Source organism: Pholcus phalangioides, unplaced genomic scaffold, assembly GCF_987345545.1.
Source record: "Pholcus phalangioides strain wild (caught in Gottingen) unplaced genomic scaffold, Ppha-v1.0 ptg000004l_1, whole genome shotgun sequence".
NCBI classification, from domain to species: Eukaryota; Metazoa; Arthropoda; class Arachnida; order Araneae; family Pholcidae; genus Pholcus; species Pholcus phalangioides.
In genome coordinates, this window is record NW_028301597.1 from 51,462,849 (window position 1) to 51,481,087 (window position 18,239).

The 18,239-nt window shown below is 34.8% G+C and overlaps 1 protein-coding gene across 2 annotated transcripts in view; it reads right to left on the reverse strand.

The window, feature by feature from the left end:
- Positions 1 to 15,644, reverse strand: part of LOC149087817 (phosphatidylserine lipase ABHD16A) — a 37,140-nt gene extending 21,496 nt beyond the window's left edge. Inside the window, exons 1-10 of one of the 2 annotated variants that reach the window (XM_089231726.1) lie at positions 15,433 to 15,644; positions 11,641 to 11,709; positions 9,701 to 9,767; positions 8,126 to 8,212; positions 7,022 to 7,107; positions 5,960 to 6,030; positions 4,306 to 4,401; positions 4,119 to 4,192; positions 3,887 to 3,927; positions 2,518 to 2,622 (exon numbers count right to left, since the gene is read on the reverse strand). In XM_089231726.1, coding sequence (XP_089087852.1) covers positions 2,518 to 2,622; positions 3,887 to 3,927; positions 4,119 to 4,192; positions 4,306 to 4,401; positions 5,960 to 6,030; positions 7,022 to 7,107; positions 8,126 to 8,212; positions 9,701 to 9,767; positions 11,641 to 11,709; positions 15,433 to 15,501 — 765 coding nt within the window. In that variant the 5' untranslated portion in view covers positions 15,502 to 15,644. The remainder of the gene's footprint in view (positions 1 to 2,517; positions 2,623 to 3,886; positions 3,928 to 4,118; positions 4,193 to 4,305; positions 4,402 to 5,959; positions 6,031 to 7,021; positions 7,108 to 8,125; positions 8,213 to 9,700; positions 9,768 to 11,640; positions 11,710 to 15,432) is intronic. The other variant, XM_089231727.1, reaches the window with a different exon arrangement.
- Positions 15,645 to 18,239: the final 2,595 nt, after the last annotated feature.

Consider the following 18,239-nt stretch of genomic DNA (forward strand, 5'->3'; position numbering starts at 1 on the left):
GCTTGATTGTTGCGAGCGTTAGCACACCTTTGATTTAACAACATAAAAACCAGGGTAAACCAGAGTATGCCAAATGTTCTCCTTGCGCAAAACCGGGTTTTTTGAAAATAAAACCTGGTCATTCACCAGGTTTTATTTACCTGGTTACACCTGGTTTAAACCATTTTTTTTCCGGTTTAAATAGTATTAACATTAAAAACAATAAAATTTCTGAAAAATCATTAAAACTTCTAATAATTAAAATAAAAATTTTATTAATGTAATTAACACTATTTCCATATTAATTAATCAATAAATATTTCTTACACTTTAACAAAAACCAACTTTTGTAATTTTATTATTTTTTACGTAACTCAATGGATTACTTTGTGTTTGAAAATTCTTAATGTTATTATTAACCATATAATATAAAGATGTTTTCTCTAGTTTTAGTATGCTCAATTAGAAAGCTATTTTGCAAAAACTATGTTAAAAATTAGGTGAATATAATATATTTAATGAAACATAAATTAATGCAGATTAATTAGCAATGATTTACAATATACAGGGTGATTATAACTAAATTACCGAAGCAATGGAAAGGGGAAAAATATACTTAAAAATGAAAATTCAACGACACTGTACTCATCCAACACATGGGAAATTTGCTCATACAATGGCCAAGATAGCCAGTCAGGGCAAAATGATAACTTAATTAGCATTGCATGATTTCAAAGTTCATGGAAACATCACTAAAATGAAGTAATTGAACAAATAACTACAACTCACTCAAGAAATATTAAATATGTTGTCCATCGTGTTCTATGAAGTGAAAGCACAAAACTACTTGTTCAACAGCAGATCAAGAGTATGCTATGGTCATGATGTGGATGCACTTGCAATTCATCTTTATTAAACCAAACACGCTCCCACGTTAGTATTCCTGACGAACTTCTAACGTATAGGGGGACACACTGGAGCTTGCAATTGACCAAAGTTTGCAATCCGACCACTGTTCATAACATTTTGAGGTACCCCTCACAGCCAGAAGTTGAAAGGGTTAAGGTTAGGTGAACTGGTTGCCGGCCAGGTGTCATGCCATCCTGTTATTGTCAAATAGTAGCAGACAGCAGCTGCTTTGCTGGTGTTACAATGTGCATCTATAAAAAAAAGTTTCTATCCATATACTGATGCTGTTGAAGTGCCGAAATGATGTGGTTGCACAAAATAGATTATACTGCTGGCCAAGTACAGCATCATCTAGTTGCACATTTTGCCATTTGCCAAAGAAATTTCCATTGCTTCGAGAGTATACATGCAAATTTTCAAGTCATTCGTACCAGTACTTATTGTATAGTTTTGGAATGAAAACTTATAATCACCCTGTATATAGCCGATTATTTTTTCTTAAATCTGTTACTACTATACAGTAGAACCTTGATTAACTGGGCTTAACAATGAAAGTATTAAAAAAATACTGAATATTAAGACTAGGTGATATACAGTGTAAGATGTGCTACTTCTTATGGGAAAGAAAATGAAAATGTCTGTGAGGTAAATGTAACTACTAGTGTGTACACTGGTCTTTGTCCTTTAGGGACAGCTGGTGTCTTTATTGGATTATAAGACCACCTGCCCTTTGCATGATGGTGTCACTACAGTTGCTTCTTTGTGAAGGGAAAAGCAAAGCAAAAAAAACCCTGTAAGATAATACACCACTACATTTAGATGTGATATAATCCTTATTGATGAATTTACTAAAGATAGAGCATAAATATTTAGCCAAAGGTTAGAAAATTTGGTAAGAATAGGACAGATGATTTTGGCTTCTGTATATAACTTTAAATAACTAAGATACGTATAAAAATATATAGGGCCTATATATATTCAAGACACTTTTATGAGACTTTTTGGAAAAAAAACAACTTATATCATCTAAAGATATACCATCTGAGAGAGAATGTATCCCAGAAATATAAAATGTGGTAAGGGGCCGTTTAAGTATTACGTAAGCCAATTTTTAGCCATTTTTGAACCCCCCCCCCCCTGTCAGGAAAATTTCGTCATCAGCTCTGCCCCTCTGAATCCCAACTCATATTTTCATAAAGGGTGTTGATGACATAAGCATTATCCAAACCCCCCTCCCCCCTTGTCATCAAAAGTCAGCAAATCGGACCCCCCCCCCCCATCGATGATGATAACATAATACTTGAACGACCCCTAAGAATGAAAATTTTTTGGCTAGCAATGAACCAACGTGATATTTTTCAAGGGGAAAAATTATATTTAGGCCACTTTTATTTGATTTTTTGAAAAAAACCAAACCAGTTTTTTTAAAAAACCACTTGGTTTAAACCAAACAACCCTGATAAATCTATGAGATACATTGATGCCTGGTTGAAGTATAAGCATATTTTAAAACACATTTGAACATCTTTTTAAAGCTTTAAATTGTCTTTTTTTCCTTATTTATATCTAATTATCACCCAAGTAGAGAATTTTCAGAATAAATTGTCAAATATGATCATTTGTATTTACCAATGTATTTCCTTCAGGGAAATTCTCATTGTCTCTTCTGTCTATCACAACAGAATCTATTTCATTTCCTTCCCTGGTCAAAAGCTTGAACCGCTCACCATCAAGCTAAAAATATAACATAATAAATTTGATCAATTCTTTAAACCAGTGGTTTCCAAACTGGGGGGGGGGGGGGGAGACTGCATCCTTGAGCACCATGACAACACATCCCATTAAGTATGTTTAATAATTCAATGCATGATACATGTTAATAAAAGTTAATGAAACATGTAACATTTCTTACATTTTACATAAATTGTCTATAAATTCATATTTAGAAAGTGAATACAAAAATAAAATGGGTAAATTATGACAATCAGCTAATTTAATTTCTTCTTCACCATGTTCTTCGATTTTCTGAGTAACATAATATAATCTATAAACTAAACCAGCATAACAAGAAACATAGAGAATAAGAGCATACAGTCAGACCCAGATTCAATACCTCCATTTATTTCACAGAATTCTGGAGCTATATTGAATGGTAGTTTAATAGGTGTAAAGTCTAGAAACGGAAGATTTTTTTATTGAAAATTGTTGGCGCTATGCAGGTTTGGTGTGACACCAGGGGGTGCTATGAGAGGGTTCGACTGACTGTACATTTTTGGAGCCTGATAACTGATGATCGCAATATAGAATGATAGGCACGAAATGATGAGGACAAGAAATAAGTAAAATAATAATACTGAAAACAAAATTATAAGTTCAACCCTTTATTTGACAATGTTTCTCTCGAGCGCAACATGAGTTTCTTATATTTTTCAAATAAACACATTCTATATTTTGAGCTCATTTCAGCATTGGTACTTCTAAGCAACTCCTAAACATTCAATTTTTACTCGTGAGCTGTTCATGATCAAGTTTCTATAATAACCAGCAGAATGACTCAAAGATACACGTGTCTCCTATTTCTTAACAAGCCAAGCAAGAGCAATTTTTAACCCTTTCATTTTGGAGGGAAATACCATGTATGGGAGAGACATATTGATGTGCATTCTTCAACAATTATAGGAAAGTAAGTTGGCAAACAGTAAACAGCATTTTTATACAATTCAAAAAAATTGATGTAAATCATATACAGAAATACCCTGAAGTGCAACATCTCATATATTTTTTTAAATAGTGAGAATGATTTTTTTTTTTTGTTGCCGTGTAATAACATTCAGGGTACCTCATTTGCTTAGTATAACTCCTCAAAATGTCTCCCCTATGGATATTTTAATGCTTGTCAATTAAAGAGTGCCAATAAAAGCCAATCAAGGGGTAAATGAAAATGTATACAATTATGAAGATAGTAACTAAAAATTTGTTTATAAAAAATGTTCAATACCTCCTCTAGTAACTTAGCTCTTCCTTTCAGCAACATAGGAGCTGCAAAAAAGAAAAAACACAATAAAGTATAATGAATTTGTAGGAGAGTTATAAAACAGCTCAGAAATATTCTGGAGTTGAAGAGAAGTCAGAAACGGGGGGGGGGGGGGAGGGATTCAAGACAAATTTTAAACTTAAATATGAGATCTTAATTAGTAGTTTATTGATTTCCAGAAATATTTTATACTTACACAGCAAAGCATTGATAAGTGAAAGAGAACCTGGATATATCATACGTCTTCCAAAACTATGAATTGCCAAATAACTGCAATAAAAGTTGTAGCAAACCAATGATTTGAAGAAGAAAAATGTCAACAAATTCAATATATCACATAAAATTCCAATGTCTAAGGAGAAATGTCCAGTCAAGAGAATTACCTAAGTGCATGACAAGGAATGCTTTGAATTTTGTCAATTATACCAGTGGTTTCAGGATCATGCTTATCAGCAAATATCAACATTCGTCCTACATCACTGGAATGCAAAAAAATAAAGGATGTCACATATTTTAAAATTCTACATTTGAAGACGATTAAATCAATCAATTTTTCACTACTACAAATAAAAAACAAATGTTTAGGGATTGAACCACATTTAAAACATGAACCAGAAAAAAAATCAATTTTCTGGGGAACAAACAAAAAACTGACGAGCAAATGCTATTCAACGGAATAATTGGATGTGCATCATCACCAATAGTATGCACATTTTGTCTAGATACTTATCCAGTTTGACTGATACAAAAACCTCCAATTCTGCATGAGTCAATCTCATGGAATCTGTTGTATACTGTCAAATTTTAGATGGCACCTTTTTATTTTATGTATATGCCTCATGACTGAGGAACACAGCCAGTATATTTCGTGCAATGCTCATAGCAATATTCTTGCAATTTCTTATATGTTCATTATCTGTTACATAGTGCTATTGCATTAATAAGTTATATCAATCGATAACTGATTAAATTTTGTTCAGTATTCTGATGCATATGTGCCAACAGCATCATTTCTACAGCTTAATCCCCTTTACGTACACGTTTTTAACAACAAATTTGGATGACATGCAGTTGAACTAGCAGAGATAAATTTGAAAAAGTGGTAGCATTATTTACAAGTGAAAAATTAAGTAAAAGGTAAGTAAGGTAAGGTTTCCCATTAATACGATTAAATAATCGACGTTTGGGTTTACCCAAAATTCCAAAACGAACACGGCTATACACGTTTCAGAACTATATGAAGTTCCTTCATCAGTAGCAGAAACAAAGAAGAAAAAAGAAAATATTGAAAAAACTCCTTATAGCGAGCGTTACTCGCTGTTGTAGACAAGAGTCAAATTCAAAATGAACCAGCAACAAAAGAGCAAGAGGACAGAAAAAAGAAGAAAAAAAAATTTTTTTTTTTTCCCGTCCTCTTGCTCTTTTGTTGCTGGTTCATTTTGAATTTGACTCTTGTCTACAACAGTGAGTAACTCCCGCTATAAGCAGTGTTTTTCAATATTTTCTTTTTTCTTCTTTGTTTCTGCTACTGATGAAGGAACTTCATATAGTTCTGAAAAGCGTATAGCTGTGTTCGTTTTGGAATTTTGGGTAAACCCAAACGTTGATTATTTAATCGTATTATCAAACCCAAAAGGTAATCCATTTCTATTTTTGCGGTTTCCCATTATTTCTTCTTCTCTCACCAACCCTCTCTCTATGTATAATATAATTTATCATCATACCATAGCACGGGAGAAAAGATTAAAAGATAATGCCGAGATGAAGGAAAAGAAGAAAAAAAGGACAATGTTCTTTCACAGGGTTATGAAAGAAGAGTCTTGAAGGAAGGGAGAGAGAGCTCAAATGTATTTCTTACATTCAAACAGAAACGAAATATCGTGCTCATGATCGTTAAGAAATTAACCACTCAACTACTTCAGAATCTAATGAAATACTTTCACAGATATATTTTCTTAAAAGGAAAATTTCAGGAGTTAATATAAAACTCCAGTTTATAAAATGGTCCACAAATAAATGAATAATCAAAGAACATACGCAGAGCTATCATTCCATCTGAAGTCAATAGGCCATTCTCTGAATTCAAAGTCAAATTTTGATAACTCGTGCTGTAAAAGACACAGATATATATATACATATTTGAATGCCTTTCAACATGTAAAAGTTTATAAAAGTAAGAAATGGCTTTTTTGAAACATATTAACGAGACAAAGAAGAGATTTAAAATACTTGTATACAGTTTAATCATCATACTGTGATCGAAGTGAATTCACACAAAAGAAACTCAAACGTGATTTCAGACAATTCAAGTGCAACTGTTCAGATTCAACCGACAATGACAAAACATCTAACCTCTTCAAATCCTTTTAAGTTGATAACAAGTGCAGATATTTTGTAAAGCCGATTTTTCATATGAAACACATTTTCCTATTCCCCCTTATTTTGCATGTGCAAAAATTACATTTCCAAGTCTATATTTTCAGAAGAAAATTTTACAGGAGAGCCATTTAAATATTTTTTTAGTGTGTTTTTCTATGGAGCTTGCTTGTTTAATAAAAAAAATATCTGTTATTTATTGAAATAGGACATGGTGTCCTATACTTATGTGTAGAGTAACAAAAGTACTGCAAATTAACATTGCTATCTCAATATTGTCAAAATTTGACATAGTGCCCTTTACCTCTGGCATACAGATAGATATAAGACCTTAGTAGAGGGACTGTGATTATATTAATTGTTATTTGCACAACCAATGGTCTGAAAGCTATCTTTCTAATAATAAATAGGATTTTATTGTGACTATGTTTCAGAATAAGGACCACACCATTGTACCTTACATAATGTAATCCATAAAAGAACCTGTCAGAAATCCCTGATAATTTATGCAGGAATAATCTGTTCAACATTAATTTTATTTCACACGTTCATGGAAATAAACAAAAGTCCTAGTTACCTAAATTTCGAACTCACGACAACTCTATAAACATCCTTTGGTACTTCACGTGAGTATCTTATTGACCTGGGCTACCATGCCCTCAATAAAATTATAAAATTATGATTATTATGTCCAAAAAACTGATTAGTTTCAATTTGCATTACCTTCAAGTTCCTTGACATAGTTCGTTTATATTCATCAAGTATCCCAAGGAATCGCAGATAGTCATTGTTCAGAAATCTTCCTAAACCTGGTACATAAACATAAAAAAGTAGTCAGATAATTTTCATATGAAGAACAAAAATTAATTACAATTTCAGATTCAAAGTTTGTGCAAAAAATCAGAACACATTTGATTTTACCAAATCAGTCACAGAAGCATCTACATTGATTAATAGGAAACAAACCAGAACTCAACCTTTCTTAATATTAATAAATAGCTATAAGTTCATAATACGGTTATTTGTATCCTGTGAAAATATGTAAGTCCTTAAAATCTAAGATATTATTGCAATTGATTTGAAAAGTTTCATCTCACAAAAAAACATTGGAATACTCAAGCTTGATCCTATTTCATTAGATAGTTGTACAGAACTATGCAAAGAATTTATTTTATATTTCCAACTATTGTTTTTTTTAATTGCAATAAAAATAGTCTCAAATTACAGCTATTCTTTTTGACAAAATTTGAGGCACAAGATCATAATATTATCACACTAACTAACATAAATACTAATTAGTCTAATGATAAATTAATGATTGCAAAAACTGAAGCTATTAGCACAAACATATATGCCACAGTCAATGTCCGAAGTTTCACTAATAAGCAAAGTGATCATCCAGTTTGGTTATTGACCAAATGGTGGGGCCAAAGTCCAAAATACACCAGAAGCTTGACTACTTCAAGCTTTGGCCAGCCAATGAGAGAACTAGCCAGACCAGGCTCTGATAGTGCATCATAGTATTATTGTATTTCTAATAAAATAAAAAAGTTGCAGGAAATGAAATGAAAGTGATGTCAAATACATTCTAGGCTGTAATATGTTAGTCTGTAAGATAAATTAGTATGGCAGAAATAGCAAAAGAAAGACTAAGATTAAATGTTTTGATAAGAATTAAAAAAAGAGCACACAGAGGGTGATTGAAATTTCATCCACCAACATCATGTCTTGATATGTATAGAAGGGAAAGAGGAAGTCTGACAGTATCACATGCAAAGTTCCGAGGGAGGAGGGGCAAATGTGGCCGAATTGTTCATTCCAACTCACCCCTAACGCAATAAGTGCTAAGCAGAACTATACCAACAGCTCCAACGATCCTTCCCATGGCATAAGCATATTCGTTAGAAAAATAACCTAAAGAAAAAAAAACACTAGAATAAATCAATAGAAGAATGCAAGCCATAAAAATAGCTAAATATTTAATAACCTTGGCAACTATTCTTTTCTTTCTCAAAAATTTAAATGCGAGATATTTTTAAAAACCATTCAAATTTTCAACGCATTTTTTAAAAGTTCTAGCCATCAGTAAAATGAACTCATTCAAAACGCTCTTCTTTTTGATTGAAGTAATGAATTTCCAAAAATAGAGTTGTGAATGAAACTAATAAAAATAATAATAGTTATCCATTAAATCGCATTTAAGGTGTATTTTGTTCTGAAAAAACTTTTTTATGAGTGTCAGCAAACTATATCCATATTTGAATGGGCATTCATCAAAAAATCTTTGAGAAATTTGACAGAAAAAACTATATATGTTCACACATTATAACATAAATAGTTTTTCTCTCTGATTTTTCTTTTTTCTAGCTGCCCACATGGAGCTACTGCAATACAGCCTATATATAGCCATGTATCACACGTAAGAGGTGGAAAAAAATGGATTTGGGATCAGCACATCAAACATTGACCAGGGATCTCCAGCCACTTCGTGAATTGACCGGCCAAAAACTGAATCATTGCCAATTGGACTTAGGCTGAAACTATCTTCCATTTCACGAATTGGCCACACTTCGGGCTTTGGCAGTATCATACACACGATATTGTAGTTTAAAATATTTGATAACCAGGAATATTGGTTTACTGGCAAAGGCATGGTTCCACTTATGTTTGATAATTTCAATTGTTTCAGTTTTAACATTTATGATGATAATTTTATTGTTTTATAGTTGTTATAAATATCAAGGAAACAGATATTTTCTGGATATTACACTGAGGTGAACGTGGAAAGAAAAGTCATATTGTCTCCGCCGGGACCCAGGTCCTCTTGCATACCGGGCAAGCTACACCACTGGAGACATGACCCAGCCTTCATCGTGACTTTTCTTTCCGAGTTCATCTTAGCATAATATACAGAAAATATGTGTTTCCTTGATATCTTGGGCTGAGAAAAAGCGATCTATTTTTCTCTGTTATAAATATCATTTTAAAAAAATAACGTTATGATTTATATAATTGCATATTCGGCATCAAGTGCACATTGGACCAAATCATATTTATGCTAAACTGAAAAGGGGAAAAAAAATTCATAAACAACAAGAATAAGCAAGAGAATTTTCTCAATGAGGCAATGGGTTTAAAAAAAAAACCCTGTCAACAGAGTTAATTTTTTGGTCACACGGTTTTAATGGATACTGTTATAGCAAAAATCTCATTTTAACGAACACTTTTCTAATTCTCCAGATAAGTGTACATACAAACAATACAAAAAGCTGGAATTCCTTTACAAAGAAATTTTTTTTATAACAAAGTGATTTCTACGGTCTCTTGGAGTTCATTATAAAGGGATTTGACTGTATTTCACACGCATTTTTATACTTCAAAAGAAAAGAAGGCTCTAATAACCTTTCCTGTACATCCAGCCTGCAATTATGGGACAAGCGTAAAAGCTGAGTGACCACACGATGGAAATCTGTAATAAAAAGAAATGAAAATAATTAGAGAACTTGTTTTTCGAAAAATAAAAATTTTATACATCACTGTGATAAGAAACTAAATACAGATACATCAGAAATCATTTTGAATTTGGTTTGGTAATACAGTAGGCAAGTATCATATTTTTGACCCAGCATCATTATAATAATCACGAAGCTGAAATGCCAGACAAGTGTGAAATTTGATGCCACCAGCCGAAAAGCAGGATGCATTTGATGATCAAAAACTGTGATGTATGTCACAAAACTTGAAGGACTTCAAGAAAAGTGTACAGAACACTAACTCGTGGCACGCCACAGTGTCAGGAGTGGCGCACAAACATTTTTTTGGAAAATTATAGAAATTCTATTCCATTTTTTCAATCAAAGAAATTTTCTTGAAAATAAATATAAAAGGGATTTTTGAAATACAATATAGGGATTTCTCATTAACTTTAGTAAAATTGTATATTGATTTTTCCCCTTTGCAAAAATATGACATAATGCAAGTCATCACCAAATGCTTCAAGTCACCAATCATTGCCAACCAGTAAGTAAAATTACCTGTCATTACTACTCTGAAATCAAATCACACCAAAAAAAACCGCCATCAAACCTAAAACAGGACATAGAGTCAAAGTAACTACAGGTCATCTAGCAAATTACAAATGTCAAAAGGCCGAATTGATGCTGGCTGATTGGCAAATTTTGTCTTTCCCCCCCCCCCCAGAAAATATTTTTTGTGATGTGATGCAATTGAGGCAATTTTTCAAGAATAAATGCATCGAGCTTGTGATATCGGGATTAAAAATGGAACAGTCTTTTTTTTAGATATCTTCGGAAATAATCCCCCCCCCCCCCCCCCCACCAACAAAAAAAGTAGGAATTTCTTACAATCACGATCAAACATTTGGGAGATATACAAACTTTTTGGGAGTCTGGAACATGGAGTGGAGATCATAGGCACTGGAATCTAGGGACTGAGGCCATTTGAGCCCCCCCCCCCCAATAATTTCTTCAAAAACAATGCAATGCACCTTCACGCTCTTGCATACACGCTTGAGTCCTGAACATACGTGATGACCAGAAACTTTCAGCCCCTAATATTTTCTTCAGGTCAGTACCTACGGTAGAAATTCAGGAGACTTGGGAGCTATGCCATGCAAAATGAAAAAATGAAAGTGGTTTCGTTTACAAGACAAATACAGCATTACAGCAATTGCTGTCGGTTTTGTGACTTGTTTTAAACACCCCAAGCTTTTATGCATGACAAAGTGACTCCACTGAGAATCATTATTTACAAAATCGGAACAGACTGAACAAAACCAAGGAAATTGTGCTACAGCCGAGGCTTGATATAATCATCCCTTCGTCCCATCAAAAATGGATGTTGTAGTGGAAGAGTCATTGTATAGAAAGTGAAACATATCTTATTACAATGAAATTTTACTACTACTTAACCGCACATGCATACACATTCCTCTACAGAATTACTAACGAATTGAAGGAATGTGTGTTCTGAGCGTATGTGTGGCCCTAACATATTTGCGTTGCCAAGTTAGACTTGCTTTATGTTCATATGCTGCCATCTGTCTTACATTTTCTGAAGTAAAGATGGAAATGCTTGAATTTTTCATGTTACTTCAGCATCATGTTGTACGTCTGCCTGCTCTCATCATATATGATAGTGGTTCTATGAAAACATTTGGGACTCATCGTACTGGTTGTTGTAAAGGAACGGTCGCTATAACGAGCGTTGACTGTATTTGGAATCAAATAATCTTTCAATTTACAAAACTCAAATTTCGATGACCTTTAAAAGAAGAACAAAAACAATTATCTTCCCACAGAAAATACTTCATAGAAAATTACCGAAAACGTGGCAGTTTTGATGAGACCATCACAAAAGCTTTCCAAGAAATTCCCTTCATATGGTCGTCCCTGGAGGAAGAATAAAAAAAAATATTGTTATTTTCCAAGTGTTAGTTTACACAAGTCAACATTCAATATGAACTAAAATACAGACAACCATTTCTGTGAAAAAAAAAAAAAAGGCTATGGCTTTTATAGCTTTAAAAAAATAACTTAATGGCTCATCTACATCCAAGTGCTTCGAGTTTTCCTTGAATGGTTCGCTGAACTTCCCCATAAATGTGCATGAAGATGTCACAAAATATTTTCTTTCCAGGCAAGCAACATGCAATAGAGACTAGAAAAATGTCCAACCTGAGTAGATCAAATTGCAGCCTATCAAAGGAACTTGTGTTAAGCATCTAGGATCTTGTATAAAAGGCTGTGACAACAATAATAACTGTTTTTAGAAAAACGGGCCTTCATCAGAGCAGTTTTTTTTATGCAAGGTGCACCTGGGCATAACCCACATATCTTATTACAATGAATTTCACTTTTGAGAGCCAGGCACTATATTATGAGAGGTAGCGTAAATGACTCTTCAATTTCATGCAATCTTTGATGTAAACTGAGAGGTTTATCGTTTCATTTACGTTGCCATCTGGGGACAAATGTTGCTGCAAGCTATCGCTGAGTTGGGAGGCTGTCTATTGCTCAGTCCTGTTCAGTCAAAAAAAAATAGCTTAATAGTAAAGCACTCGCCCAGACAGTAAGAAGTTGGTGGTTCGATTCCTAGCTGAGGAATGTGACTTTTCTTTCAAAAATTATCTTTGCATTGTAGCCACACAGTCATCTCAACTTTGTACCTTATAGAATGTTTTCAAGTCGTTTGAATGCAGGCATGGGCTTCAATTTCACCCAATCTTTTATTTAGATTCCCCCCCCCCCCTTTAACAAGAGAAAACTACCTCAGAGACAAAATATGGGTTTTCCAACATGCTCACTTGTGTGTGGGAACAATAGGAACCTGAAATTAGAGCCCGATCAGCCTTTGTTGTAAGGGGGCTATGTGTAATAATTGAGCCTCGAAAGTTCAATCATCACTGGCTGAGACATTTCATTGCACTTTAAAGAAAGTCTCATTAGCTATGTCTACACTGGTGCGTTTTTTCTGTGTCAATGCGCTTTCCACTGGCACACCTGTCATCAAGCGTGTCGTAAATCACTCAGGCGTGACTCAAACTTGTTGAAAGGCGGCCATTTTTAAGAGCCATTCCTTTTCCTTCTGCTCCACCAGGTTTGGATTTTCGTTTAATTTCCCTTTCCTTTTCGTGAAGATTCAGTGTTGTTTTCATAAGTTTTTCTCGATTTTTATGATGTCAACAAAAAAAAACTTTTGAAGACTTCAGGTCACGTAGTGCATTACGTGATATTATTGAAGGTAAATTTAAATTAACGGTAATTATAATTGTAAAATTATAAATTAAATGATTGTCTAGAAAATTATTTTTTTGGTAGAATTTCATATTAAAATGCTGGTCGATTTCTTTTTCATGTTTTTGCGAAGAGCTCGCGTTACGGAGGTTTGCTGTGTAATTATAAAATAATTCATGAGCTCTTCGCGGGGCCACCTCGATGCATGGGGCAATCCAGACACGGTGTGAGAACTTTAACCAGATGTGTTGGAGGGCTATTTATGATAATAAGATCTAATGGTATGATTCTTCAAAGTATATGAAATTGATACACCCTCCGAATATCACTTTCATCGGAGGTCCACCGTGCTGTTGAAACTCTTGACTCCACATTTTTCTAAACATTTCGTGGCGGCACACGAATAATACTTAGTCAACTGTTGGAGGATCACCCTTACCGGATGCAAGACTCCTTTACCAGTGCCTGTTTCTTGCATGGGCAAACGGGGCAAGTGTCCTTCGCCCTTGCAATTTCCGGAGGCCCACAAATTTGGATTTCCTTTCCTTTACTTTTTTTAACCTTACTTTCCGTAGAATATTTCCAAACGTGGAATTTAATTTGAGAGTAATTATGTAAACTTTTTACATAATTGTAATCTGTAGCAGACATATTCAACCTGCTGCTTGCAGGCACTGTGGTGCTTTCAAAGTGCTTGATGCTCGTGTCCGATTTCATGTTTGCGAGTACTTGATTAACGTCCCAATTTGAACACTTTGTTCAAATTACATTCAACGATTAAAATCATCCTGATTTCAAGCAATCGTATGCCAAACTTGATAAGGGTGCACCCTTTTTGATGATGGGAACAAGCATTGCGCTTGCGACTGGAAAAAAGTTGCCTCAAAGAACGTTATATAAAAGGGGGGTGGGGTGGGGAGGGAAAAGATTAATGTTTGCACGGGCCCAACTTTATGAGGAACAGGCTGTGCCCTTCAGCGCAATAATAATCTTCGCTATATTCTCAAAAACTGTAGTTTTATGAGATTTTATTTTCATTAATATTATTAGAGGTGCAACCAGAAGCGTACGCAGGATCAACCTTTCGAATAGCATGCCGAGTTTAGGGATGAGCACACAAGAAATTCTCATCAAGAGAAATTTTCTGTTACTGACTGTCGAAAATACGGTATTTCAAGTTTAAAAATTGATTGAAACAACATATTAAATAATTTTCTTTTGATATTCAGATTTGTGTGCGAAAATATTTTAAATCTGATCATCTTGGGCTATCATATTCTGCTACTTTTTATTACAAAAAATTATTTAATTTGGAAATTTCAAGTTTTTCACTTCTATTACCACGGATTCAGTGCTTTGGTGTATGAATAAACATTTGAGAAAAATAATGCTGCGCTGACTATAATTTTTAACGAAAAAAATTATTTAAATACGTATTAGATTACGACTTAGCAAAATAGAAGTATACAGTTTTCTTAATTTCTTTGACTCGACTATATTCGGGTAAAGTTGACGAACGACTTGATTTAATTTTTAATTTATTCCGAAGTTGAGCAATTTTGAGAATGATTTCGTCTATATATTCCGTCTTTTATAGAGCAATTTTCCCTCACATATTTTCATATTAAAATGTGGAAATTGCATCCACTGCGACAGTTGCATCGGCATCTGAATTGAAAGGTTTAGCCGTATAGGTGAAGACAGAAGAAAGGCACGCCACTTGAGGCATGCGATAGAGTTCAGCGGTAAAGGAAAAAAAAACGAGATTGAAAGTTGAAAGCTGTTGAAAGAAGACGCACCAGCGAGGACATACCTATTGGGTGGGAGAGAAGTTTACCTTAACAGTGAAATGCAAGTTGGGGGAGAAGTTGTAGATAACAGCTTTTTTCACGTCTAAATAAGATTTTCTTGAAAGAGTTTGCCACCTGTGCAAACAAAATTTTGAAAGGTGAAAAATTTCTATCGGGTTGACCTGAAAACCCGAAAAATATGATGAATTGTAAAGGAGTAGTAAGTTGTAGTTTTGTAAAGGAGTCTATGGCCATTATTTCATTGACATGGGGTCCGTGGACTTGATCTTAGTTACACAAAGGATATATAAGCGAACCGCTATATGTTAGGAACCCCAGTCATAGAGACAACTTTAAGGGTGGTGTTTTTTAGAGACTTTCTCAGCAATTACTCGATTTCATGATTTGACACTTTTCAATTAAATTCACGTAAATACATGAAAGAGTGGGGGGGGGGAGGGAAATGACGTAATAAATTAAAGGTATTGCGCAAGTAGGAAAAATGAGCCATTCTCTCAGCGTGTAAATTATGGATATAATGGGAGACAATTTTAATGTAAACAAATAAAACAGAGAAGCCCGAACAAACCGATTGGTTGTCGTCGCGATGAAGCCTGAATAGACGCGGTCCAAAGAGACAGCGAATGTACATCGACATCTTTTCCTTCCGATGAATTCGCACCAGGAAAAAATACACGCGATTCTTTCGAGGAAATAAAGGGAGGTCACTAGCAAACTCCGCTAACCATCACCACGACTGATGGGAAAACAACAACAATGACAACCAAAAAAAAAAACCTTCTGGGCAGGAAAAAGTAAGGAATATTCTCATCACTCGGTGCATTTATCCCCGATGTTTGAAGGGAGATGCGAGCTTATATTACTGGAGAGATCGTGACGTCAGTGGTCTCATCCTTGGCAATGCTGAGAAAACGGTTTCCCCCGACATCTTTCGTTGGAAGATCACGTGACTCGGTGAAAACAAACACAATCCCCCTTTATTTTCTTATGGCACATCCACAGGAATTTAAAACAATAAATGAAAGAAATAATTTCAGCATCGATGAGATAATTCCAGAATTAATGAAAGAGATAATTTCAGCATTGATAAAAGTGATAATTTCAGCATTGATAAAAGTGATAATTTCAAAATTAATGAAAGAGATAATTTCAGCACTAATTAAAGAGGTAATTTCAGCATTAATGAAAGAGGTAATAATAAAATTAATGAAAGATAATTCCAGAATGAAGGAAAGAGACATAATTCCAATATTAATGAAAGCGGTAATTTCCGCATTAATGAAAGATAATTCCAGAATGATGAAAGTGAGAGATAATCCCAAAATTAATGAAAGAAAAATTATAGAATTAATGGAAGAGATAATTCTAAAATCAATGAAAGAGGTAATTTCAGCATTAATGAAGTGATAATTTCAGCATTAATGAAGTGATAATTCCAAAATAATTAAAAGCGATAACCCGATCCAGCATTAATGAAAGATAATTTCAGATTGATGAAAGTGATAATTCCAAAATTAATGAAAGAAAAATTCTAGAATTAATGAAAGAAATAATTTCAGCATTGATGAAAAAGTGATAATTCCAAAATTAATGAAAGATATAATTCCAGAATTAATGAATTATGAATTCTGAATCAATGAAAGAAATAATTTCAGCATTAATGAAAGTGATAATTCCAAAAATTAATGAAAGTAATAATTCCAAAATTAATGAAGGAAATAATTTCAGCATTAATGAAAGTGATAATTCCAAAAATTAATGAAAGTGATAATTCCAAAATTAATGAAAGAAATAATTCCAGAATTAAACTGTGCATTTGTATCAACAAATTGTCAGGCACGAATTGTGTTTTCACCGAGTCACGTGATTTCCTTGCATTTGATGTCTATGCCGTCGCGGCGGCTGGATGCTCCCTCCAGTAAAGCTCGATGGTTGGAGCTCGTCTCAAGTTACGTGTAGGAAATTTTGATTCCTGAATCAGCTCTGGGACGCTTTCACCCGTTCTGCTAATTTCCATTGGTGCTCAACAGTGGCGTCGGGGCTGGGGGTGCTGTGGGTGCTCGAGCACCCACGGAGTTTGCAGAACGGGTTCGAGCACCCACAGAATTGATTCAAAAATCGAAATTTCAAAAGACGGGCACCCACAGGTTCGAAACACTTCCGACGCCCCTCGTGCTCAATAGCATTACAAGGTCATGAAAGTATCCATTGGCGTACGCAGGGGGGGGGAGAGATTTAGGGTTCGAACCCCCTCTCCGAAACCGAGATTATAGTGTCATTTTGCAGGAAAAACATAACCCTCCTTGAGAAAATTCTGCGTACGCCTATAAAGGTACCCACCGCACCCCCGTCTCCGAAGCTACTGATGGGCAAATGATGCCAATATATACAATGAGATGGCTTTTTTTTCTCAGCCCAAGTACATCAAGAAAATAGGCATTTTCTGGATATTATACCGAGGTGAACTCGGGGGGAGGCATCTGGTGTCCACACGGCACGGCATCCACATCCTGCAGCAGGACCTTTTGTCTGGGATATTTTGCGAGGCCCCAGGCCGGATTTTTTACGGACCCCGTCTATAGTGAATTTATAGCACGAAGAGACAAGAAATGATGAAAATCGTCCTGGGGTACCCTATTCTTGTCAGGGGTGGGCTGTGAATCCGACCCAGATCCTCTTCCAAACCGGACAAGTGCACTACCATATGCATCACTGAATATACGACCCTGCCTTCCTCATTTCACGCACGGTACCGTGAAGCACTGAAACAGAAGCATCAGTAACCTCCCTTAGTTTCGGCAAATGGCCCCCCAGGAGGGAAGGGGGAAAATATCTCATTCGACCTTGGTTCGGTTAATGCGGAGACCAGATGACTTTTCTTTCAACAAAATAAATATAAATACGTTAGGGCCCCGCATTCCGGCATGCATCAGTTCGTTAGAAATTCCGTAGAGGAATGTGTACAAGGTGCTTGAACAATTAACTAGTACAGTAGTGGTAGTAGAAGGAGCACTAGGCTGAGATATTTGATGAGCTCCAAGGTAATTTTTTTTTGTAGGCTCCTCCAGAGTGAATTGATAGTATAGACAAAAAAAATGACAATCATCCAGGGTGCCCGGACTGGAAGCATGACTTCCGAGATAACCCCTAGGTATAATCCAGAAAGTTGTGACTGGAACCATGTCAGTCTCAGCCTGACGGTGTGGTGGCCATGGTCATTTATTTAAAAACTAAGAATTTGGTGAATTAAGAAGAGTATTGAGAGAGAAGTAAAACTGAAATGAAATATTACTATATAACTCGCGATCGAATAATTAAAATAATTCACCGTCGATGGGTATATTTTCTTCATTAAAAATGAATCTTTTTTTTCGG